The following is a 27,595-nucleotide window of genomic DNA, read 5'->3' as shown; positions in this document are numbered from 1 at the left end:
CAGGTCCATTTTAATAAATTTGCAGATTTAAATTTTCAAAATTTCAAGCCTGTTACCAGAAGGCTTAAATCCACAGGTGGTCCCATGAAATTTTAGAAACCCACCAATCTAGAACTGCTGCTCTCAGGCTGTGTGATTTGTCAATGGTATGTAAAGATTTCCCATCACGGCTGAAAGGTAACACCAAAGTTCATTAGCAAGCCATGCAATTGGATACTCCATCAACAGCTGAACATCTAATTTGAAGAAGAATATTGGTAATCTGAATTTCCAACAACATAGATAAGAAAAGACATCTAAGGGATTGATGAATGAGAACATGCTAGCAGAATTAAATATGTTTAATACAGTTAAGAGGCACATAAGAGAAGACTGCCAACATTCTACAGATATTTCAGGGTTATTAATTCATCCTTTTTCCTGGCATTTACCTCCTTAAGAGAGATAAATAAGACCAAAGGGATATAAACAAGGGAATAATAAAAACCAAAAGAGTGAGAAAAATATAAATTGAATATGAGGGAGAGGAGAAAAAATCAATATCCAGTCAGTAGCTGCCATCAGGCAGTGAAATATTTTCCCTGATGAAACAGTGAAAGAGGTATGTCCCTGTTACTGGAAATATCTTAAACTAAACAAGGCCATCACATGGGAATGGTTCTGCAGAAAACCAAAACTAAAGTCTAGTAAATTTTTGTCTTAAGACACAGTGAAACATTTCAGCCACAATCTGCCTCGGGTGCACCAGCAAGACAAAGCATTTGATCCATTCTGCTTTACACAGATTAATCAGGATTTTAATGGAAATATCCAAAGCAGAAGTATCTTTCCAGATTATCAGTTACAGATATAGGATGCTTCAAATCTAAGCCAAAATGTTGTAACATGATCTGACAGCCAGAGCTGAGACTGGATAATTTCTGGCCATGGATACTTAGAGAAAAATAGGATGGATGGACGGATGGAAGGAAGGAAGGAAGGAAGGTCTACCTGTAACAATTGCCTCTAATTCCAAAAGAAGTAAAAATTCCTTTCCACTGTACTCTCGGAAGGAGTGGAAGGGTAGTTGCCCTCACTGCAAACACACTCTAGTGTTTCCCCTGCTTCTTGGCTAACTGCTGCCTCCCACCCTATGCTCAAGGCCCTCAGTCTCCACTGATTTTTTTATCACTCTCTCTCATAAACCATTCTCCTCTATGTCCCAAGAGTTTGTGTTGCTTTCCTGTAAACTGCTTGCAATTTCTTATGGGCTTTGAGACCTTTCATCGACCCAGTGTGGTGATTTTCTGATTGTAATTCCTGTCGCTGCCATGCTCTGCAGTGTGCATGCTGACTTCCAAACCTCGGAGACAGGATCCTACTCAGCTCCAAATGTTTGAAGTGAGCAGCGTGACCCAACACAGCAATAGCTTTTTCTCAGTATACAGAAGGAGTAACAAAAATCACTCCAGACAGCAAAAGTCTCCAATTTAGAGTCTTACCTGTGCCACCTCTTCAAAATCATCATGTCTTTTCTGCAGCGCACGCGCTCTGTGTAGGGACTTCCCCACTCCTGTGTGTTTGCTCAGAAAGGCTTCCCCATGATTTTCAATCCAGTCCAGTACCTGCCAAAAAAGAACATCCAGTTACCTTTCCTGTCGCAGCAGCACAGAGAAATCCTGTGAGGGTGAGGATAAAACAGCCGCAGAGGAATGCTTTCGGCTTGCTATGGCTGAACACATGCAGATCCGTCAAAGTCTGTTCCACTACACAGAAGATAAATGTTTATAGATGCTACTGTAAATTAGGTTTATTGAATTTTTACTATTGAATTTATTTTGAAGTGTAGCTTAGTTATTTGAGCCTGGCAGATATTAAATATTTACTTTCACATAAATGAATTTTGGGGAATGGGAATCAGAAATCTGGAATCTTTTACAGGAAGTACCCTCCTCTGAAGAGCTCCTTGAGTAAATTGAAAAACAGCAATAACTGATTTCACATGTCAATGTGAGAGTGAGTACAAAAGCATGGCAGAAGGATCAATTAAAATCTATTTTTATGTGAAGAGAAAGCATTATCAGAGAAAACAGAATGAAAAGGTTAAGAAACCTTCACTGCAGGCCATAAAATATTGACAGTGTGCACCCTCCAAGTCTTTCGAGTTTTGAGTTCCAAATGTTACTGATCCATATGGAAAAGTAGGGTGACAAATCTGATATTCTTAGAGTTAAAGACGATTTTCTTTCAAAAATAGGTAATTTCTATGTTGACTATCCATGTGGAGTTTCTTCTCACAATAACACTGGTGCTAAAATTTAGATCAAACCCATTTGGGGTCTACTGCAAGCTGGAAAAAAACCAATTTGACCATATAAGCTTGGGAAATTTCAGGAGGTAACGGCCACACTTTCTACATCCCTTTCCCAATACACAGAATCTAAGGGAATAAATAGTACTAGATCAGCGCTGGTATTACTGTAACAGCAGTTAGGACTTCATCCAGCGAGGAGCTCTGCACTCACTGTGAGTTGTGGGTCCTCACTGCTACTGATGCTGACGGACCAGGAGACAACAGCTGGGATGTCTGTCACACAAGGGATAGGACACTGCAAGCACCCCCAGGATAGTGATACTACCACAGATATTATTGATTAAGCCCAGAAACCTAAGACTAGAAAAATGGAAGATGTGATTATTTTTTAATTATTATTTCAGGCAAGTAAAACTATTTCATGGCTTGGTTGTACAGAATCTAAACCACCTGGGCTCCCAGCATTTTCTGTAGTGTAGAATGCAAGCATATTTTTATAGGAAGTTCTAAGTACAAACAAAGCTTTATACACATATACTTAGGTTCCAACCCTATTTCTTTGCTGGGAAAAGCATTTTTTAATTAATGCTCTGTGCTTACAACATATTTTTCATCCACAGAGTACAAATAATTACACAAAATGGGGTATCTAAGTACTTTATGTCCTGCAGGGACAACACATATTTGGCACAAGTCACACTGTGGGTATGAGGAAGCAGGACCAGATGTGTTGGCAGTACAGTCATTACCTCCTGCTTCCCTTTCTCTGACCAGTTTGTCTCTCGTTTGCTCTGGGTAGAGAATCCCAAATACATTCCTTCAAACTGTTTGACAGTCATGTGCCAACTGGTCTGCTAAGAGCTTTTCTGCAATATATTTTTGACCAGGAATCTCTATATAACTTGTATTAAAAATTATTGGAGGGTAGCCTTCTAGCATTTGTGTCATTAACAGTCTGCAAATAATTCTATTAACAACATCTTTCCTCCTGTCAGTAGTTTTCAACTTATCTATTAAAAATGGAACCAGATCCAAATTCAAGTTTGGAAAAAATCTCATCTAATATTATCTTTTAAATGGCAACTGGCTTTAATTTAAACAATGTTTCATATTAAATTAGTATGCAGTATGTGCTTTCTGTTTATTAATAATTGATAGCCACTCACTGTAACTACAGGAAACTATTCCAGGAACTTTTTCATGCTTATAGCATTGAAGTAGTAATTACATAATGATAAAATTTTTTATCCCAACCAATGTTATACTGGCCTGTTTTAGTCACTATTAGGTGACTGTTGACAGGGACTGACTCTTCCATTTTATAAACAGATGTTTTGTTACACGCCTCAATTCAGAGTAAGAAATAAAACACATGACACTTACTTTTAACAAAGATGAAAATAAAGAAAATTAATCTAGACCACAGTACTGGCCAAAAAAAGGAAACATTACTCTCAAAAAAAACCAAAACAAAAGCCAAAAACCAAAGTGATAAAACATTCATACATAGGTAATAAGCCTTTGTTCCAGGACTCATATAAGAGCTGGCAACTCCTGCAGCAGTGTCTTATGTTGCACTTGAGAAGTAATTCCATAATGCCTGACATTCCTCTACCAGGAAAACTTCCCTCCAAAGTTATCTATGCAGGTATTGATTAGGTTTCCAAATCTTTAATTTATAAAATTAGATATAAAATACCCCTTGAGGTATCAAAATTGTATACCCACTTAATAAATCAAATCTTTGTGAGCAGAGAAGATTAAAAAAATAATCTAGAAATCATCCACTTAAGACATTTGCTGAGACACCCTATTTCATTACTTCTTTCCTATGTCTTTTCTGTGCTTAGACTGCCATGTCTCAGATTTGACATACCCTTCCTTCTCTTTAGAAAGTTGTGGTTTAAATTGTTTTATTAGGTCTTTTTTTTCTGCTGGCAATTTCCTCGAGAAATAACTACAAATAATTACTCTTAGAGAATAACTTGCTTAACAGCATGTTGTATGTCTCGGAAAACCATGTTAACATATCTGACCACTCCAGTTTTCAATGAATTTGTTTTCACAACCATCTTGTGAAATACATAAATGCTATAATTTCATTTTGCATAAAAGGAGGGGAAAATACATATATTACATACATGTATATACACATACAGACACACAGACACACAGACACACACATATATATATGAAAAGACTAAGTGAATTGCTGAGGTGTCCCAGAAAGCTGACAAAAGACAGGATATTAGGATGAGGTTCTGATAATCTGATAGCCCTAATTAACAAAAGAATTCTCAGCATTTACTAATGTGCTAAAAAAATACGTTCTTCCTTATATAAAGCACTTGCATCTAATAAGCTCACAATAATTTGCAACCATGGAGAAATATCACATCTTTGTTTCCATCCTACAAGGTACAGAAAGTTTGCTCTCAATGAGGAGTTGAGGTATGGAATAACTGAGTGAGGATAGCAACACCAAGAACATAACTCTGGACAGACGCAAAGCACTTACTCTCCAGTGCAAATAATGAGAAATGTTAAGCAATTAGTCTGTGGCAAATACAGGAACAACTCTGAAAGGTCACAGTTAAACCTGAAATCACCAGCACTTGTAAACATCTACGTGTCAGCGAATTTGGAGAAATTCTCCCTTACTCTGAAGAGAGGAAATGTCTTTAGAACAGCATAACTGTGTAATAATTCAAGATAAACATTTAATGTTTTAATTGAGAGCACAGACTGTGTAACTTACTCTACTGCTGAAAATTAACATCTTGAGATACAGTTAGCCACTGAAGTTACAGTAACTTAGTTCAAATAATTTAATTACTCCTTAAAAACTTAAGGAGCTTGAAGATGCCATTAAAAATGCAGTTAAGAGTGTTTTCCAAATTGCATCTTCAAATTTCCTAATTGTCCTTTATTGCTAAGCTATTTTTTTCTAGCTAGGAAAAGGCTGTAAGTCATGAGTTCTTTGGAATTAAAATATTGTACTATAGATTCATCATTTGAGGTGTTTCTTGAAACATAACATTTATTTTTTTAACTCCAGTATATTCCAGCTCTCTTTCTCAGTGTATTTACTACTGTACTCACACTAGTTTGAAAGCTACTTGAGACAGGGGCCAGGAGCTCTGTCCTGCTTGGCAGCTCCTAGCACAGGAGGCCTGATCCTGCCTCACTGCAATTTGAATCCAGGCTAACCACTGCTCTGTGGACACACTCCCCATGTAGGCAGCATTTTCCAATCCAGGCTGCTGTCCATTAGATAATCCTGCATTAATAAAAACCTAACTGACTTCAAACTTCAAGACACATCTCCAAGCATGGTTACAGCTGTCCCTGGAATCACCTAGGAAGCATCAAAACTCACAGACAGCTTCTGAAAGGATGGGAGGATAAGAGGCTTGGTATTTTACCTTCAGCTATGGCAAATTCCCATCCCACCCCTTACTGACCCCATCACTACAGGCGAGTTCACTGGGGTAGCTGTTTCTGCTGTTCCTCTGTTCAGTCCCATAGGATGTCCACGGGAGGAAATAAATGAGCTGCTCCATTTACTCTGATGGTAACTTCCATGAGACTGCAGAAACTTCCATGAGACTGTGAATGTGAGGCTAGGAGGTGAGAAGGTGGCTCCCTTTCTTTCCCAGATGGAGATTCCTAATACTGTGTTTAATTTCCAGTTAGCAAAATGAGCATCAAGCTCAAAAGCATGACTGTTTGCTGGGAGCCTGTAACAGAAGCAGAACACAAACCAAATACTCAAGAAGCCCAGCTGATGTCAGCAATGTATATTGGTGGGAACATTGCAGGACACACACGTGAGCTAAACAGATGTTAATCTCTCTCTCTTTTTTTTTTTCCCAATTTTGTTTAAGATCAAAAATGGTAGAGGCAGTCTTTTCTTTCTATCATAATGTGCATGTCCTGTCTCCTTATCTCCTTAGGGGCACAATTACACACCCAACAAAATAAACAGCGAACCCAGGTCACCAAGAAAATTAAATAAAACTCAGTACAGTTACAGCAGGCTGAGTGTGCTGGCTATTACAGTCATTATATGGCTGGATGACCACGAGATTCAACATGCTACCTGGAGGAAGAATAGCCATAACTGTCCCTTTGGAACGATCTGTGTAACTGCAAAAATAATAATAGTGGCAATTCAGACAGGCTTCATCTGAGCACAGCACTGGGAGGCAGGTGCTTCAAAGAGAAACACTTCCAGAGCCCTCTCCACACTCCTTTTTGCTGACAATCGAAATTCTGCCTACAGGAAATCTGAGACCTATGGCACACCTAAGCTGGCAAAATAAATATGGCCCAGGTGAGGTCAGAAAAAACCTTCTTGTCAGTCCATTTGCAGGGAATGGTGATTGTATGGGATAACATAGGAAAACATGGGAAGAAAGAAATGGAAGACTGGTTTTAAAGGGAAAAGGTTGAAGAAGCAATCAGGCAATAATTAAGCAAAGTTCTGGAATGATAATTGCTCTTCCTCTAGGCTAATTTGTATGATGGAAATCTGGCAAGATGATTGCATTAGTGCAGTTAAGGTCAAGTCTTTTAATAACTTAAAAAAAGTTAATTTGATTTTTAAATTAAAAAAAAAAGCAATGGGGCATTATTTTTAAAGGGCAGACTTTTCAACATAGCTCTGTGAAAATGAAGTCTTTCTGTAAGTATCTTTCCTAATCAGTAAATGTGAAAAATAAGAAACATCTCATATGTTTATCTGATTTAAATTAAAACCTCCTTGGGAAACAATTCTTTCTAAGCAAGTCCTCATGATCTGCACCCATTTTACATGAATACAAAATTTGAAAGAAGTAGTAAATCCATTACTCTAAGGAACTATATCTGTTGGTGAAGTTAGTTGAGAAATTTCTGCATTTTCACATCTCTTAAACTCTATATCTTTTCAAATAAATGAGTTAAGATGAAATGAGAATAACTTCAATAGGAATCACAGAATCATTAAGGTTGGAAAGAAACTTTAAGATCATTGACTCCAACCACTAACCCAGCACTAAACTACATTGCTAAGACATCTACACATCTTTTAAATATCTCTAGGGATGGTGACTCCACGAATTCCCTGGGCAGCCTGAACACTGAGGCTTGCTCAAATATACCAGTCGCTGACCCCTGCCCTCATCCTGCAGGAGGAGATGAGAAGTGTAAGCTGGTGATTAAGATGCAGTTTGCTGTGTTAGCAGTGACAGAGCACCCCGACGTCTGCATTTGACCCAGGCCCACGTTGAACAGTTCCATTTCCTGAGTGAGATGACCCATTGAAGTGCCTCAGCCATGGGAATCATTAATCTTTGTTACTCTAAGACCCAATGTTTTGCCATAGTGACTCTTACAACTAGGCTACTCTGCAAACTGAAAATAAGTTATAACATTTTATACTTTAAGCAGTAAAGAGTCAGATCTTGATCTCAAAACAGCACAAACCTGGCTTAGTTTAACTCTTTGGTAAGAGAGTTGTAATAAACTCCAGAGCAATTCCACCCAATTTATTCAGCTTTAAATGAGGCGTCATTTCAAATAGGTGCATAAGCACTGCCTAACTTCAAACACATGAATAGAGCCTCTAAAATCTGCAAGGCTTATGCCAGTGAAAGGAAGCCAAGCAGTATCAAGCTGCCACCATGAGCACTTTATTGCTTGCTCTTGAGATACTATGGGATAACTAAATTCTGGTGTGATACCAGGAATTCATATGGCACTACAAAACTTGTGGTTTTATAGTCTCATCACTATTTCCACTCACAAAAATCAAACCTTATCTTTACCTTCTCTGTAGCTACTATTATGAATGCCCAGTAACTTCAAGGCCTTGCATGTCTGAAACCTCCTATTCCAAAAGCTCTGCTTTTGCCAAGCCTGCTTTTTGTAACCAGGAAGTTTAGTTAAAAGGTTTGTGTTTCAGATCATACTTTACGTCCAAAGCGTAATGTAAATGTTTTGTTATACTGCACAGCAACAAAATCCAATCTTTTCTGTCAAAGCCCTTCAAGATTGTACAAGCCTAGTAAGTAAGACTTCCTGACTGTACTAGATTCTGCAAATACAAGATAGAGAATCTCTTGGCTGAAGATACTTCATTTTCTTCCAGTAGAAGAACTAGAAGCTACACATCATACATGCATTTATGAGCAACGCAGATCAAAGTAGATGTGCTCTCAGGATACCCATGAACCATTCCCTTATCAGGAGGTAAAAGGGCCTCTAACTGATAATCTGCACGTTTGCCAGGGAGACCACTGAATCTGAGTGGAGGCAGTAGCCAGGGTGGTATTGTCAGCTCCTATCCATTGCAATTCCATCTCCTGGACAAGGTTGCTCTGCACAGGCTGGCATGGCCAGCCCAATCCCATGCCTTCTACCAGGCCCTCCGGGAGAACTTGGTGTCAGCAACAGCACCAGGGAAGACAGAACTAACACAGGGAATCGGAAGAAAAACAAAATGAAAAATCCCCCCAAAACCACAACAACTGAAAGAGACTTAATAAGACCTAATCCCCTGTAATGAATAAAATGTCTGATTTAAATCAGTTTCTTTTTGTATTCCAAATCATTGCTGAAAATAGACTCCTTTTCCCTCCTATCCCTGGCCCTGTCACAGCAGGGTAATGTCAACTAAAGGTCTAGCTGAGAAAAATACACCAAAATACAAAGGAACTTATCCTCTGGCTTTTCCTGCTATTATTAATGGTTTATAATAGAACCCAAAACAAAATTCAGCCATTCTCATTTGTGGTTTTTTACCTCATAATAAAAACTGAGCTCCCTTTTTCACTTCTTTCTTCATTATAAATTTATGTTGGTGGCACAGTAAAGTATTTTTGACAGATTTTTTAAAGATGGGGATCACACCTCATGTTTAAACCAGAAACATCATCCATGATGCTCCCATGAAATTATTTTTATTTTCAGAGGCATCTATATATGAGTCTGTAACTCAGATCTTGTTCTCACCAAAAGCCACCGCAAAGTCTCAACTGACTTCGGCAAATGCGGATCAAAGACCCCATGTTTGTCAAGTTAAAAGGTAGGAACTACACATGCATCCAGCAGAACCTGAGTCTCTGGACACACACCATGCTCTATTTTCCTTCTGAACATATGTAGTTCATATGACAGTGTGTCCCAGGCTGCACAGGTTAAGTGCACTCCCCATGCAGATACAGCCCTGCTGATGCAGTTCAGCAGCGGCGGGAGGGAACTGTGCCTTACTGTGTTCACTCTCTTTAGTTAAACACATCAACTCCTGCTAGAGTTTTAAGAAATAAGCAAAAAAGCAACAAGGATTTCATATCTAAAGCAGACTGGAATTGGAGTGATTTGGTTCAATGCCCAGCACTGCAGTTCAGCAAATGACTCAACATCCCTGCCTCCATTCGTGTTTCTGAAATGACATTACCCACTTTTACAGATGAAATAAGCAAGGCTGAAAGAGGAAGTGCTTGGAGTGAAAGCTGCCTTGAAGCTTTTTCAGCCTCTGGCAATACGTGGCTCCAAATTTGGTTGGGGATTCTAGGAACTTTTTCCAATGCAAGAACACACTGAAATATTATAAATAGTAAGCAACATCATGGCAGCTGTGCAAAAGTGAACAGGCAATCCATTGAAAGGCAGGGCTTTAAAATCAGGTGTAAGCTGCTCCTAAACCTCTGAGGTATAATTGCCCAATTGCTGACCATATACCTATGAATCCTGAAATACCATAGCTCAATCTGTCCACGTGGTAATGACTAATTCATCTTCAGAAAATAATATAGACAGCCTACCAAGTTCTTCTGCATTTAAGTCAGCTCAGACATTAAGTAATAAGTCACTTCTTTCAAACTGGCTTGAGAGGTGGTATATCCCACTATCACCAGACAAGCAACCTGAGGTTTCAGGGTTTTTATTGGGTGTGTTTGTTCGGTTTTTTGTTTTAAGGTGGAATTGAGTGAACAGAGCTACACTCATTAACATAGTTTGAAGGCTGGACAAGAAGGATGAACTTTGATGCCTCTTCAATCCTTTCTCAAGGAGGATCTCTCTTAAAACGTTACAACAGATAATGTTCCCTGAAGTCAGTCAAAAATTTTTGAGCCTTTTCTTTTCACCACAACTCCTCCGTGTGGTATGTATGTACTCAACTGTGCCTGGGTTTCTTTCAAAAGTCAGGGAACTAATGCAGCTGCTATTAAGTATGATTTTTTAATCACTCCCTGCTTTTGCTCTCTAATTGTAGCTATTCCAAATACCACCACGTAATTAAGGAGGTCTTTTCAAAAGAAAAAACATGCAGTCCCATTTACCCTTGGAGGGAAAAACAACCTTACAGACCTATCAGTATTTTGCTGCATACTGCAACTAAATTAACGAGGGGAATTAAATACAGAGCCAATTAAAACATTTAAAAAACCTTCCTTTCTTCCTTTGTCTACATTCAACCAAATAAAGAAGTCCCCATGAGGTCAGATTGTAGGTGTTTTTATGAGCTTTCTGGACATTATGTGAAAGTTTCACCTCTGCACAATTTCTCATTTTAACAACAAAAATCTAACCTCTGTACTTAAAAACCTCACTAAGCCTCTCAAAAGCAGAACATCCACACTGTTCTTTGCAGTGGGGGCAGTCTTGTGAAGCACAGCTGATATTAGTGAACACATCTGAGTAAATTATACAACTACTGAGACAAGTGGGTCCAGAAGAATGTCCTAAATATTCAAAAATAGATGCATATAGTCTTATTCACACTTCTCACTGCTTCTATCACCTACAGATATCCTACAAGCCCATCTGGAAACAGGACTGTAGGAGTTTATCCAGACAAGACAGTGCCTGCAGCAGGATCCTTGTTCATCAACAGCTTCTGCAGTGGAACTCTCTACAGAGTAACAATTCCCCCAAGCACCCCCTTCCTAGAAGCTTCTATTGCAAAAGTATGCCAAATAGTTATGAAAGAGCTCCCGAGTATGACTAAGTGAAGACATCCTAAATATCTTCCATAGCAATGGCCTGTGCACCAATGAGACTGTTCTCAACTTTTCTAGCAGAGGCTCAAAAGTTGATGGTGACCTGCTGTAGCAGTGCTCTTCCATTCCCCACCCACCTCCGAGAACTTTCACATTATTGTAGACCTATAAACGTGGACAATAGTCAGAATTACCTGTCTGCTCCCAGATATGCCACCCTCCCATGAGCACCACAGCTGCTCCCTTCACACTATGATGAGGTACCCACTGCCTCCTGCTCCACCTTAAATCATTACCTTTTCAAAGGCTTATATGGCAAAAATAACCCTGTGTCTGCTTTCTGCAGATGGCTGTTATGTACTTGTACAGTTCTTTACATCTATAAACATATCATGGTGGTTTGAAACTGATTCACATTTGGAGAACCGTGAGAGTACCATGTGTTGGAGTCTCATCCACTTTCATGTAAAGAAAAGAGTTGTTCCCAGCTCTAGTAATTACTGAGATGTAGGATTTAGTTATGTCTCTCTTGGAAACAACATGTTCCATTCAGGGCTCTGGCAGAGCTGGCTGGGTGTAGGCTGGGCATTGTCACAGCAGTACTTGTCCATTTCCTCTGGATACTGGCTGAGGTCACACAGCCCTAGCCTCTAGGATGCAAGCTCCCCAAAGGGGAGTGGGAATATACACATGCCTCTCCTACCCTGAGAAAGAACTTCTTTCAACTTAACATTGCTTTCCTTTGGCAAAGTTCACGTTTATCAAATGTATCCCACTTATCTTTCATTTTCTTGATTAAATATTTTACTTCACAAAATTTGGCAACTGCCCCTCTAAAAACATTCCAAGTAAGAGAACAATAGACAGACAAATGAAGAACTAATGTTTCTTCCTTAATGCCTGGATTGCTACTAATGTTCCCAGAATATTGTTTTAAAGGAAATCAAAAGAAAAGAAAATATCTTCAGGTTAAAAACCTTGTTGTATTCCTTAAATGCTGAACTTCTTTTGGAGCAAATTTCAAAGCTGCGTGTGGGTGGAGAAGCTATAAATAACCACATTTGTGCATGCTCCTTCTGTACGAGACACAGAAAGTGTGTTCTGCATCAGCAAAGAAAGATGCTGCTGTGCTCTGCATGAAGCTTCTTGATGCTGGCAGGTAGAATATTTCTTTTGCAGTTATGCTGCTGGTGTTGCTCTTTGTGTGTCTTTTCTCCAGCTCTCAGGAATCACACCTGGCACTTAGCTGTAGTGTGACCACTTAGTAATACAACTCATCAAATCTGTCACTCTCTTACCAACAATAATATTCAGAAGTATTTTCTTACCTAGGGCATGTAGAAGGTTTTGGTTGTTGCTGTCCGTAGCACTAGTTAGAACACTGATTTTTCTCCTTCTGAGGCTAATACATTTTCCCCAGGTCTCCCTTTCTTGTCCCGTGTTTGTCCTTTCAGATCAGTTTTACAGGGCGCAACTGCCACGTCAGGCAGAGCTGGGGCCATATCTAGTCTAAGGTCTGGGTCTCCCCATCTGGGCTGTTTGCTTGGTCATCAGTTTTCTGAAAGAATATCCCAGGTCTCTCATAGCTTAAGAGGATGGGAAGAACACTGTTCCAGGCAGAGTAAGCATTGAAGAAAAGGCAACCTGCAAAGCTCTTGACTTTTTACTCAAGCAAGCCTCCATTTCATTTTCCTTTATGATTGCTTCCACCACTTTAGGCTCTAAAGTTCCCAGGAATAGAAATATCTGAGCATGCTCAGTGTCTGGCCCAGTTCCCTCCTCACATGCACTTACGTAGGGGATCTCTACAGCTCTTCAGTACCAACAGATAAAACAATATCCTAATTATTAGAAACCTCTTCTATGTTGAGTTAATGCTCAGACTTTGCTGTGACCATCTGTACTAGGGATTTTATTAATTCTTCAAATAGTTATTTAGCATCTTGTGTTTCTTCCTACCTCTAGTAACTGGTTTGCTTCCCTGGCACCACACTGACAGAAAAACAGTATTTGCAACCTGATAGTAAGTAGAGACACACTCAGGACCCAGCTGATTTAGATTTCTAAGGTCTTGACCTCCAAGTTGTTGTTACTAATGACATCTATGATCACAGCTAATTTTCGTGTTTGTGAACACAGCATCACAGTGTTGATTTTCATGTTTGTGAGGAAAAGCTTTCTGATCCTCCAGAGAAATTTGTGCATTTCAAAGTGTGGCCCTTTGTGGCTTGTGAAGTATTTTCCCTGCATTTGTTTGCTTCGGGTTTTTTCTCAGTGGGATTGTCCAAAAATGTAAAAGGACCCCTTGAAATGCAGTAGGCACACAGGAGGGAAAAGAGAAGCTACATGAGCTCTTTAGAAAAGTACGTAATCCTCAAATATGTAAATAGAACTACTGATTTTAACTCTGCCAATGACAGATGTGGCTATGGTCTTCAAGAGAAGAAACAAAACAAAACTAATAGAGAGTGGATAAAGACTCGGAAAAAAACACAACTGTTCTTCACAGTTCCAACCCTGATTTGCTTTATGGTCCCTTGCAGTGCCTCAGTTTGTAAAACAAAGAAAGAAATCCACTGATAGATAAATGTCAGACTAAGATAACGATATCATTACTTCTGTCACTAAATGCACATTTTGATAGTAAGAACCCACCTAAATTGTTACTAGTTTAAACAAGATATTTAAAGGTAAGTAACAATTAGAAAGAACTGATAAAGGAAGGATGAGCTTTACAACAGAGTAGTCTTTAATGCAAGCACTATGCTCCAGGCCCTACATAGGCATTCCTCACTGTGCTTGAGTTGTCTCCTTCGCCGCAGAGGAAACTGCTGACTGACCAAGATATTAAATAAAGCACTGCTTTGGGTTACTACTGGGACCAGATGATTTAATCATCCTGGTTTAACAAGGCTTACAATCACAGCACACAGCAGAGACAGGTTTAGTAAGAGAACAAATCCCAACTGGGACAAATGGGTATTGGTACAGAGTCTCGTAGCATTACAGAAAAACTCACCAGGATGGCACAGCACTGCAGAAGTCTTAAACAGCCCTGCCAGGAACAGAGCCCTTTGGGGCTGAGCATCATGCCAACAGCTAGGAAAACATAACCTTTCTCCATAGGGCTCTGACCTAATTAGAGACTAGAGGCAAAATACAAGAGTGCAAATCATGTGGGAAAGGAGAAGAAGGAGAACAAGGATAAAAGAAGTGAATATTCTTCATCAGGGAGTTTTCTAGGATCTCTTGTCTTTTAAATAAATAGCCAAATGTCCCAAACATTTTATCTCCCAGTTTATGTGTGTCAGGCTGTGTGCAGGGAGAAAGAAATGCAGTGCAAGGCTGTGTCTGACCTGCTGGCAGCGCTCCCCTGACACTGGTCCTGCCCAGGGATTCAAGCCTGCACCACAGCTTTTCTCCTGCTGTAGGGCTACTGCAGCATCTCCTCTGCTTATGCTGCCTGTCTGTCAATCCCTGCTCAGGCAAACCAGCTGTGCTTGACACAGGGTGTCCAGGGCAAAGAAGTCACAGTTCAGTACTGCAAGTAAGTGGGGAAAGGGCTGAGTTACTGTGGTGTGTGAGAAGCCCTGCATGTAGCACACAGACCCCGTGCTGAGCCAGGCATTCGGTATGCAGGACACAGCAGAGCTGAGATAAAAAGCCCAGGATGTTTGCATCATTGTGTAATCTATGGCTGATTTTCTATATGTCACAGCAGAAAAGGATCCTGTGAGGCTTTCAAAGGGTGAAAGGCCAATAACCTCACAGATTCACCAAAGGAAGCCATGGATAACAGCAATGAGGAGCTGTTTGTAGGAGGCAAATGAATTGATAGTGACCCCAGAGTCCTGTGGCAGATTAGTAACGCAATAATAAACTAGAATATATGTGCAAGCAGGATCAGGCTTATGAAAAGTCCCTTCAGCAAGCAGCAACCTTGAGCTGTTCAAGAGAAAAGAGGAGCGACCTAAATGACTCTAGGAGTGAGGATCACAGGCAGAACGAAGAGCAGAAATGTTTGGGGACTTTCCCTAAGAGGACCTTTTTAGAGAAAAACTTAGTTTTCTCCAAACTGAAGTTTTCTGTGAAAAACTGCTTTCTTTCTTGTTTTTCTCCTAGCTCAGTGGCTCCCAGGATATGACATCCCATCATCCTGAACTTCCTTCTCTTCTTGTTTCCTGACACCTTGTGCACTTTGAAATCCTATGGAGGTAAGCAAGCAGTAACAATACCCAAAATGCGCTTTGATTGCATAAAGTTAGTTTTTGTTGGAAGGAAAGGGAAAATAATTATAGAAAAAAAGTTTCATTTTGTGATTTCCCTCCCCCACAACTTTTCCTCCTTATTTGGGATGGGAATTGTCTCAAGGTCAGAAAGCTTTATATGTTGCTGAGGCCAAAAAAAAAAAATCTCTATCCCTCAACACACGTTCCATCTGAAAAAATTCAAAAGGCAGGAAAGAAACAAGTCAAGAGCTATCAAAACAAAGGGAGTACAAAGGTGAAAGACCAACGGACAGGCCTGAAATATGTTTGGTTTGTGTGTTTTCACATTTGAAAGACATTTCTGTTAAAAGGGAACCGTAGCATAACATAAAAGAAGTTTATAGCTGTAACAGAATACAGGGGTTTGAGCCAACCAGTTCTGTCTAAATGTGCCTGAAGGGTTACCCCAGCCCAGGCAATAGCTTCCAGAACTACGATCCAGGTTACAGCTTTTAAAAACAAGCAAGAAGCTTTGTAAGTAGGAGTTCCCTATGAGGAATGTGAAACAAAAGAAGTCACCTAAAAGTCTCCTGTGAGCTAAAACACTCTGTTTAGTCCAAAATAGTGCACAACCTGTCTTCCAAGGACAGAAATACCAGAACCGTTCAGTCAAGTTGGTTTGGTAAGGCAGCTACAGAAAGCAGGCACAGCCAACAGGACACACTAACAGAGCAAGGAGCTGCTGGAGAGCACAGCCCTGTGGAGCAGGGATAGGGTAAGGAGTTTGTGGCATGGAGAAAGGTAGAGCTGCCAGAAGGAGGAGTGAGAACTAGCGGGAATGACTAGCAGGGAGAGGAGCAGCTAGCAGAAACAGGTAATGGTGCCAGATCAGTTCAACCAAAATTGGCTCTTGCTACCCAGCAAGACATAATAATCTCAAATCATGAGTGTAATTCATTACCAGAGGGGGAAAGTAACCAGCTGGCTGAGCAGCTGCTCTGTGGAGGAAAACACAGTGAAATTGTTATAGTTATACTTTGGGAACTAGCTATCATTACCCTCTTTGTTGTCTGGCAAGGTTTTTTCTCACGTCAATGAAAATACCTTTTGTTGGCCATCAGTCAAAAGCAATATGAGAGATGACTGATCACTCTGAGTGATAGGGAAGGCCACAAAAAAGCTGGGAGGCCATATGAGGAGATAATTGAAAGGAAAGATCAAGGGAAACAAATGGAGTAGAAAAGAATGACTATTTTGGACTCCTAAACCAATGCCTAAAATAGCATATTTATTTCTTATCATAACAGACCCTTATTTCATTTTTAGATAGTCCCAATAAATCCTATAAGACATTTCCATGAGGGGTAAAACTGGAGTAGCAATGATTTTGAGAGTTTAGAGCAGGGATTTCTGAATCAGACATCCTGAGATGAAAAGTTCTAGTCATGAAGCTTTCAGTGACCTTTGGCAAGTTGCTCAACATCAACCTTTTAGAAAACCCATAATCCTGAAATGAAAGAAACCTTAATGAGAAAGAAGAACTACTGTTATTATTGCTTCTTAAAGTTACAGGGGAGAAAGTTTTCTGGAATTCCAGTCTACATCTATTCAAAGATCTTATTTTTCTCCATGTCCTTAGTGACAATTACTCATTCTTATTTTTCTCCATGTCCTTAGTGACAATTACTCATTCTAGCAGTTGTTTTCAAAAAATATACATATTTCTGGAGAAAACTCTATTTTATTTCTTTTCTTCACCACTGCAACCCTCCTATTTTTGTAGGGCTAATCAGTAACAGACAAGCCTAATTCTTTCTCCTCCTTTGCAACCACAATAAGAGCCAATGATGCCTTTCAGGAACAATAAACTACACATGATGCTTTCAGGGATGCTAACATGCAAACAATCCTGGGATAGAAATAGACAACGAGGACATGATACATAATGACTACAAATTCTGATTAAGTGTACCAGCAAATTTTAGCGGTTCCTTTAGGACTGACTTCCCTGCAGTTTTCTGCAAAGCCAATCCTGTATCAGGAGACACTGAATGTCTGGCAGAATGGTTAGAGATGCTTCACACCACACAGGATTTGGGCTCTTGCATCCTAATACATCTCACCCACCATTAGGTAGTGAACTGAAGGTCTTGTCTGAAGAGCCTACCTTATCATTATTTCCCTGACAGTCAAGAATAAAAGAGGGAAGTATCCAGGGTACAATTCAGATCTTAGACAGACTGAGTCATTCTCTGAAGATGCCAGTGTCTCTCTGTTGACTATAAAAGGAGACCACGCATTAGGCTCCTGACTTGGATGATTCAGTTATGATCCTAAAGACAGGCAGGATAAATACAGACCATGGATAGTTACATCTACCTACAGAGAACTAACTGCATCTTTATATCACCTTCTCCATTTCTTTATACTATGAGTTGTTTCCTCTTCATCCACTAAAAGACAGATCCAAAACTTCAATGAGTCAATCAGTAAGATTTCAGAGGGTTTCCACAAGGCCTTCTTAGCCTAAGCTCTCAGTTAGAATCCAAACATTTGCCATTCAAGAAGTAGCAAAACAGACCATCTGAAAGTAGTAGGTCTTGAAGGACAGACAGCGCTCTGAAGAAGGAAACCACTTTTTGACAGACAAAGGAATTTTATTTTTCAGTTCCTCTTCTCACTTCAATAGGTTCAGAGATCAAGCTGGCTGGTTCAGATTTCTACAGATCCTATCTCCCAAGACAGCTGTGAAGCTCATCAAAGTGTTCTCGCACTGCTCATACATCAGTGTTAAGTAAACTTCAGTTGGTAACTGAATCTGGCCCCTGAAGTTTGACATCCCTTACACTACTGCTCTGTGTATAAATTAAAAAGTGATCATTATTATTTTTTCATCAGTGACTCTTTAAAAGCACAAAGAACAATTGTCTTCTTGGCTTAATAATCATATAGAGGAAGAAAGAGACAAAGGTTGTTTCCAGATAATTTGAAGTTACACTTTAAATCAAATTATGAAGAGGATAGGGTACTGTTAATCAGCAACCTTTAAGGAATTTCCAGAATGATATCATTATCATTTCCAGAAATATCATTAAATGAAAAGTTTAAACTATAGTTCTTTGTGATGAATTTTGGCACAAAAAAACACAGGATAATATTGGTCTAAATTAAAGGGCATTGTCAAAAGTTTAGAACAGAGCTCCCTCTCTCTCTCATGTGAGTTCAAAGTATTTAAAGCAATTTACTTCCTAACCTGATAGCCTAAGACATGCCAGGTGTTCTTACACCATGCACTGATCACTGGTTACAGAGTGCAAATGTGATTGTCTGGACAGAAACACAGAGCCTGCCTCTGTACCAACAGCCACTTGTCTGAACATGCTCAAGTATCAATGTGCCGAGTATTTGCACTCTCAGTCAGGAAGCTCTGCTCTGGCCCTTTGAAGGGAAGATTTCTAAGCCAGAGTTACTGGCAAGTTACTTTCAGTTGTGTTCTTTTTTCTAGAATCCTGTCCTGTTTGTGTTGGAAACCCTGAGCGCACTGTCTATAAATGCTCTGTGTCTTCACAAGCTAAAGGAACTAGGGAAACATCCATATGAAATCACCAGAAAATAGGTGATTCTCATTCTCCTTCCTAGCATGGCTGCCTTGTGCAGCAAATCCAACACAATCTGGTCATTGAGAAATAGGAGTTATGTAGCTGTGCAGGGTGCTCTTATTCTACCACTCTCTGCCGCCACCAGAGCTTAAAAGTATGTCTATAGCCAGTAGAAATCATCTGAAACTCCTGCATAATCCCAAGGTACTGAGGGTCGAAATTAAGGAATGGCAGTCCTCTTTGAAGAGTTCAAAATAAGCAAATAAGTCACTCAGCAACGTTTTTGTTATTTAAATGGCCATGCCATTATTAATTCCTTTCATAATATCAGCAGGATACTAATCAGCACAAATAAACCACCACTTTACTTTCAAGACAGAGCTAGTTACTTGTTAATCCTCTTCAGAAGATGAGTGGGGCCACAAGTCTGTTCATTGCCTGGACTCGCACTCACATTGACTGAAAATGTGCCAGTTCCTTTGGCAGGAACAAAAGGAATGGAATGAAAATTGCCCTGAAAAAGCAGTTGCCGAAATGTTTTATTGCATGGTCTGTGATGAAGACTGGATGGAAACAAACAAACAAAAACCCCTTTTACTACTATTGTACCATCCTTTACTGCATAAATAATAGAGCAGAGAAGATTTAACAGCATAAGAGGCTGTTAGAGACGTACCTGGGTTTGGAAACACATGCACATATTATTAAGTTGGTCCTTTAGAGCTCTGTAGGTAAAAGTTGTATGGTCTATCAGAATTTTGTGGTGAGATATTTATATCAAATAACAAACCAGGACATTGTGACCTCATCAACTGCTGGAAGGACAAAGTTATTGAGAACAAAGGGATTTATCTCTAGGTCACGGATAACAAAAGGTTGCTTTCCTTCCTGTTTCATCCCATTGGGAGAAGGTTGTCAAGAAGTTTTACCGGTATTGATTCCTGAGTTCCTTCTTCATTAATTTTTGGGGGCAATACAACCATAATTAGAACCTGTACTCACTATCACTCATGGCTGGTAAGGTCACATATACCTTCTAAGCTCAGAGAACTTACAGCAGTAATACCTTGAACATGTAAACATATAAATGACAAACATTAAGTGCATCTCATGACTTGCTCAATTTACCAAAGGGGTTGTGAAAATTCTCTAGGATGCTTTGAATTGTAATGTTTTAATTAGTGATCTGTCAGGGGTAGCTATTTACAGGCTAAATCTGCTCAGATGGCACACAGAGCATGTGATGTATTTTTGCAGGGTGCTGTGGCTGAAGTCATCTGGTAGTAAATATAATCCTGACTTAATGTTCTTTTTTTCCTTAGCAATTGTTTATGTATAAATCTCTTGTTTTACAAGTATTATTATAAACAAAGAATAAAAGGAGATATATAGTCTGATTTCTTCTGTCTTTGAAACAAACTATGACAGGTTGGAAAACCACAGAATGGTGGAGAACTTTTCATTCCCTTGAAGTGACCAAATGATCAAAACAACTGAGTATGCATGTGCATGTGGCAGAGGGGGGGGATGAACAGACCTAATCCTCTAAAATCTGGTGTGAGAGCTAAATGAAACACGAACTGCCTCAAGTACCCTAGCATTCTTCTGCAAATGAACTACATAGATCACATGTATCACATGAAGTGTTCAGCATTCTCAGATAGTGTATGGAGACAGATAGACATTGTCAGGACACTTTTCCATACAAATTATGTCAGAATCATGCCCTAATCTGTTTTCTCTGCCAGTAAAAGCCAGACACGTTACAAGTTAAAGTGCTTGGTTATGAAGAGAGACAGCCTTTCCTCTGCAATACTCTGCAATCTCCCACAACAATGGCAGCTGGTAAATGTAATGTTATCAGAATGGCCACATGGCCTTTTTATCCATCACCAGAGGCAGATAACCACGCAAGGGAACCAAAACTATGTCCATTAATGTATCTGGGCATGAAGCCAACAGAAGGCAAATCCCCAAATTTAGAGAAATCAGATGAACCTGACACTAGTCCAGCCCGATCTTTTCAATAACCAAGAGGATTTCAGACAGCACTACATCTGGTAAGGCAACAGTCCTAGCTCTCTTAGTACCCCTACCCTCTCGTTTGTTAGTGTCATCTTGCTGTTTGCCACTGGTCTTCATCTGGCATGATGGGCCTGTTCCATCTTGCCATGCAGAGCCACCACAGCTACCTCAACACTCTACATAGCCAAGAACCCCCCCCCCACAGTACCTCTACATCCACCTATTTTTCAGCTCTTCTTTTACAGGCAGCCAACACAACCAAAGTGAAACAAGAAGAAAGTAGCACCAGCCATGACCTTGAGACAATTATGTGAGTCTGTGGAGAAACAGGCTGCCTGTGCCAGGCTGAGTGTTGTATGTATGTATGCAAATGACAGAAGGAACCGAGAATTTCTGTGAGAAGCCATAAGTCCTGTAGAATGAGAGTAGCACTTTGACTATTCTGCCATGAAAGTGTGTTAAAATATCAAGTTCAAGGTTTGCCCAGACCATTTCAATAATGCATCTAATGGGTCTCCATTTTCCTTCTATTTTAACAGGTATGCTTCAGGCTTTACAACTTCCCTTGAATGAGTGTCTTATAAAGTAGAGGATTCAGATGAAATTCTTGCCCATATGAAACAAATGGGATGGGAGAGGCAATAAGGTGGAGAACAGCCTTATAAACTTCAACTGTTTCTAAGGCTGCATGGTAACATCTGCTCATGGTACAACCCTTATCCTACTCTTGCTGTTTCAGAGTGTTGATGTTCGTGGGGGCAAAGGGAACATATTAGATGCGTGGAGAGATGCATGCAGAGGCTGGCAGGATAAATCAGAATCTAACAGTGCAAAGCAGTGGAAATTTGAGCCTCCACGAGAACAATTTCAAATCTCAACAGCGATGGAAATGGTGTTAATTTGCTGGTAAATCGTCTGCAGAAGGGGAAGACCCAGAGCAGAGAGAGGCAAAAGGGAAAAGGTAACAAAAATTGAAGAATCTGCAGCAATTACAAAATACCAGTGTGAATGCCAAAGGCATTTTTTTCCTCCCCTGCGGGACAGAATCTCGACACCTCTTCCCACAGCTGTGTTCTAAAAGGATCAAACACTGTAGCTCTTCCCTATCTGAAACCCGAGAACTTCTAAAAAGCAACTGAAGCAATGAATTATTTTACACACTTAGCAACCCAACATTTTTAAAATGATTCTAAATACTTTTGGTGTTAAAAGAGTTCCTTGTCAGTTCCTGCCTGTGTAGACCCTCATAACAGCTCACAAATTGTCTTAACTGCTATTGCTTTTGTGTGAATTGTGCTCTACTTCCTGTAAATGCTGCAAATGCAGTTTCACGCCATTTATTTCTTTTCCTTCTTTAAAACACTGTATATTCATTACTCATTGTCCTTAGCACTCCATTATTTACCTTGGTTCACATGTACAAATGGATATCATTGTATTAATACATAGATATAATAGCAAACAGTCTTGTAAAATGTCTGATGGTGTGAGGTAATGGTTATTTCTAATGATATTTTATAGCGTAACATTTCTTACATTAATATTGTAACCTGGCAATCCATAGTGTTTACACTGGTTTTTTTCTACAGCACAACATGTATTTTGATTATGCTGTGACTGTGAGGATTTTGTGCAGTTCAAACTAAAACCCAGCTAGAATCAGAAGTATTTCCTTGACAGTGTGAAACTATCTGAGAACACAGCCCTGACCTGCCATTAGTACATACAGCATGTAGTCTGGCCTTGCAAATGGTGCAGAGTACACCAGGAATTATATGAATGAGCCCTGTTTAACTTATCTTAACCCTTAAATCCAGTCCAAATGGCACACACTTGGCCTACATAAAGCCTTCATCCAGCTAATTAGTTTTGCAAGGCCTCTATGTGAACACTTGTTATTGATGCCCAAATACTTGATCCCTCTGGCAAGACTAACTAGAGTAGTTAGATGAGGAATTATTGATCTCTCAGGATCCATAAGAATCTCTTCTTGGAGATGTGTCTTTCCCAAAAGCTATTAATAGCTATTAAAAGCTATAATAGCAGACTGAGAGGATGCAAAATAATATTTGAGTCTGTATTAAGAACGTGCAAAACAACAAAACCTGTCCCTATTCACATCCACTTTTAAAACAAGATTGGCACAGAACAGGTGACATGAAGAGAAAGGTATAGATGAACAAGTGAGGGAGTGAAAGTTCTGATAGGGAGATCATCTTTTACCAGAATTTTTCCTGCACTAGCCAACAGCTGGAGAGGGTGAGCCACGGGACATCCTGACAGGGAAGACTGCATCTCTGAGAACACATTTAATTTTGAGCTGGGTGGAAAGGGGAGTATCTTCCTTAGAGAAACTACACTGTATCATTACCTGTCTAGAAGACAGCAAATTCTAATAAACTCTAAGCTCTCCTGTCACGATTTGTTCTCCCACATATTTTCATTTTAGACTTGAACCAGGAAGAACTCAGTTAAGGTTATTAAATTTTGACAAGTCAAGAAATTATTACAGATAAATGCTGCATATCTTCAGTGAAAACATACAGGTAAAAAGCTTCATCTGCCAACTGATGGGCATTTAACAAAATAAGCATAATAGTAATTGCACAACAAATATACAGGTGTGTATTTTCAAAGCCCTCATCAACATCCTCAGATATCTTCCTCCTCCTCATGGAATCTACAATTCATATTTCACATTTAGCTGATAATTTCATTTATGAGTTACAAAGCATTTATCTTGAATAGTACAGATGGTTAGTGAACAGAATGATTCATCTCTTCCTCTCTACTTTCTAAGTAGGACAAAGAGATGCCTCCAGTGTGTGCTAGGATGGAAAGACGTCTGTCATTAAGTTGTTGCTTCCCAGATAATAACTACCCATTAAGAGAAAAATTTGGAAAGACTGCTGCCAACAGAACTCACACAGAGTATTGCTCTCTAAAGCGATGGTGCTCCAGTGACTGTTACTGCTTCTTTCTTTTCCTCTCACCAAAAGTCACAGTACATACAAAAGACCTGTTCCTTCTGAAACCCAGTGACACAGCCTCATTGCCTTGCATATGTGGAGAGTAAAAGTCTGAATAGGTTTTATGAATGAATCTCATAAACACTTCTACTGAATTCAGAAGATGTAAGAGAGAAAGTTTTGGTTTGGAAAGAGTGAAAAAAAGTGTAAATCACCCTAGGGAATGAAGAATATCTGAGATAATATGGATTCTTATTGACATTATATACCACAACTAGAAAAATCACAAAACTATCAGAATTTACAACCCTTGATTTTTGAGATTGAAACCCTAAAACTGTATTAACTTTGTATAGTTTGCTGAAAGTATTCTAACTGAATTCCATGTACATGCTCTATTTAATATATAGCTTATGAATTTCATTACCATGCAGCATGTTTGCTGACATACAATGAAAGCAAAGTTGCTTAAATTAAGCATCCACTACAATCAGTCCCAGTTTTAGTTATATATATATGGCATGAATATTTTTGTGGGTTTAGAGGAAAAATTAGGCAGGTAGAAGTAATGGCAAACTTTTCAACACTGCCAAAGAAATGGTCATACATATTTGCAAAGGACATCTACAGCTGCAGTTGTGCTGGTGCACTCCAATTGTGGCACTAACAGGACCCTAGATTTGCATGTTGAATAAAAGTTGCCTGTCCCCTCTCCTTGTTGGTTCATGTCTATTTTGCTTGTGATAATTTTGTTGCTCTGTCTCCGCCTCATTTTTCACTTGGAGAAAGGCAATGACATAAAGAACCCCAGGGACATTAGAATGCTCCATAAACATGATTAGAGCATTCAGGCTCTTCATTTAAGCAAGTACCATATTGCCACCAACATCTGCTTCGGGCTGTAATGGGGCCTGTTAACAAACCACACCATCCTGAATGAGCAGAGCCCTGTAACATCTGTTGATTGTGCTTGCATATTAGGCAGCTACAAACATGGCATCTCATACCTATTGTCACTTATGCTGTTGTGCTGGTATTCATATGGATTCCTCTGGGAGAGAAAAGTTATTCACCTGGAGCCTAAGTTCTCAGAGGTGAGCCTGTACCCTATACACTGTAATTCTATGAGATGGGCTCGGAACATTGGGGCGTGAAGTTCATTGGAGCCGGCAAATTCATAGCACAGGAGCATCTAAAGATCACCTAAACACCACCACTAAAATGTCTATGTTGTTTCCTCACAGGAAAGTGAAATACACCACAGTTCAATGGCTTTTTACAATTGAAATTCTTTTTTTTTATTAAACATCACTTTCTCAGAAACAGTAGAGCACCTACAGCTAATTGCTCACTTGTGAAAAACTGAACACTGAAAATAGTGTCACATTTCTTATGGGGAATGGACTGATCAATAATCTATGGACTGACTGATGATTGCCAACATGAAACAGAGAGGTACTGAAAGGTGAATTAGGATTTTAGCATACATAGAGCTGCCTGTGAAATCTTGATTATGGGAATAGCCTCTAGATGAGTCACCAATCTTTATGGGCTGAAAAGAAATGGTCATTTTTTATCTCTTTTAGTAGTGATATTACCTGTTGAACATCCTGCTGGAACACACAGAGCTGCAGCCTTTGATGTAGCCGGACCTTTCTGTGTTGCCAGATGCTTTCCAGGCGCCGCTGGTGATGCAGGACTTCATGTACCACATCCAACACCTGGTGAACAGCCTTGGAGTAGTTTGCAGTAGCAGTGAGGGATTCAGAATTCCCAGGGCTCAGGGGACGCTGTAGAACATCCAGCAAGGCTTTTCCATCCTGGCTCACCTGAGTGAAGAAATAGGTCTACTTCACTGCACTGATACTTAAACATCCAGTAGCCGACAGAGAACATTCTAGCTCATTCCTTTTCCCCTGTGTGTTTTCCTTATTTAAGTCAAAAAGGAAGAAAGACCTCATAACATCTCTTTTTGACTTGTACTTACACATTCAGCACTTGCCTTTGCTTCCTAGTGGGCCTGCTGTGTCACTCAGCAGGAGCAGAGGTACTGCACTGCTGGGACTGCACACACACATCCCAAGGCTATGTTACATTCTGACACTCGGGCACTGAAAATCTTTGACATATCCTGGCTGGTGACAGCTGGCATTTGCAGTAGCAGCCCTATTCCTGTGAGGAGGTAGCATTTTAAGAAAACCACAGATGGCAGAGTCATTCATATTCTGTATGATAAGGGAGAGTCCTTTCTTTGAAGGATTACTAAGTATGTCTATACGTTGAGAAGTGTGACATTCCATTCTGTATTTCATTTATTTTCATTTAGTGGCAGTGAAAAATAAATTAGTATATGACAGTGATTCTTTTCTTCCCCAGGAATAGCTCAGAGGGACCTATGGTCTCCATTTTCAAAGGACTACAGTTGGCTAGCTAATGCAAAGCCAGCCACGTGTAACCTTTTTTGAGAATATTAAAATACATTTACAGATGCAAAGGCATTTGGGCGTTAAAAAAAAAAAAGAATGACAGATTTTTTTATGCCAGAATTTTTTCCTGGAACATTCCTGGAGCATTTTCATATTGCAGGGGCAATATGAAAAATGGAACCATAAAAACCAAATTGCTATTAAAAAGTGCGTGCATGTACTGGTTCTCCAGAAATGGCTTTTTAAAGTATTTTTCAGTTGCAGGTTACAAAATTAAAATATTTTTTTCAACAGAAATAGTAAATGAGGACACTATTGGAATCCCTCTCTTTTCCTGGCTCAATTTTTTCCTTTCCCTCTAAAACAAACTGTAATGAAAATGACAAGATTTTCTGAAAAGTGTTTTTATTTCTATGCAATCACAATTACCAATCTTGCCAGGGAATAGATTAATGAATGTTTTTCATCTAGTTTAAATTTTGAACATTATCAGTCAAAGTTAAAACACATCTCAAGGATTTCCAAGTCTCATTTGTTTCTGTATTATAAGCTGCTTGTAGCAAATATGTAGCAAATATCCTTAAATATCCCAACTTTCTGGGTATTTTTTGGCAAGTCATGCCACATCCCAGTCTGTTGCAGCAGTGTGTATCTGGTGCATTTTCCGAGAAATCAAGAGACCCTTTGAGATTTATACTGGCAAAAACTGGAGTCAAATCTCATCATATTTATGACTGTTGGGTGGGCTTAGGCAAATCCTTGTAGATTTTTTTTAAATATTCAAGGCAATTTGAAATAAGATCCAGAAATAACTGGCCAGTCCATAGGGAGTGGCTTTCCCTACTAAATTCAGTTGCTGCTGAAGATCAGCTGGAACAATATTCGCATGCTGGAGCCTTCTGGGGTCACAGAGGGAACAGCAATAGTGGATAGTGGTGATATGAGGGAGGACTTTAGGAGGAAACACTGAGGCACAGGTGTTACCTTGGCAAGATTAGGGATATGGTATTATCTGATACTCAGGAAGAAGCAGCTTCTAGACAGGCAAAGAGATAAGGCATACTACATCCTATTTTATCTGTGGGAAG

The 27,595-nt window shown here is 39.6% G+C and overlaps 1 protein-coding gene across 2 annotated transcripts in view; it reads right to left on the bottom strand.

The window, feature by feature from the left end:
• The window catches only part of KALRN (kalirin RhoGEF kinase), a 512,316-nt gene that overhangs the window by 234,383 nt on the left and 250,338 nt on the right, over positions 1–27,595 (bottom strand). For both annotated transcript variants that reach the window (XM_027679018.1, XM_027679019.1), the window contains exons 10-11: positions 25,680–25,910; positions 1,482–1,604 (exon numbers count right to left, since the gene is read on the bottom strand). In XM_027679018.1, coding sequence (XP_027534819.1) covers positions 1,482–1,604; positions 25,680–25,910 — 354 coding nt within the window. The remainder of the gene's footprint in view (positions 1–1,481; positions 1,605–25,679; positions 25,911–27,595) is intronic.

Source organism: Neopelma chrysocephalum, unplaced genomic scaffold (genome assembly GCF_003984885.1).
Source record: "Neopelma chrysocephalum unplaced genomic scaffold, ASM398488v2 Primary Assembly neopelma1_44, whole genome shotgun sequence".
NCBI classification, from domain to species: domain Eukaryota; kingdom Metazoa; phylum Chordata; class Aves; order Passeriformes; family Pipridae; genus Neopelma; species Neopelma chrysocephalum.
This window is presented reverse-complemented; position numbering and strand designations above follow the sequence as displayed.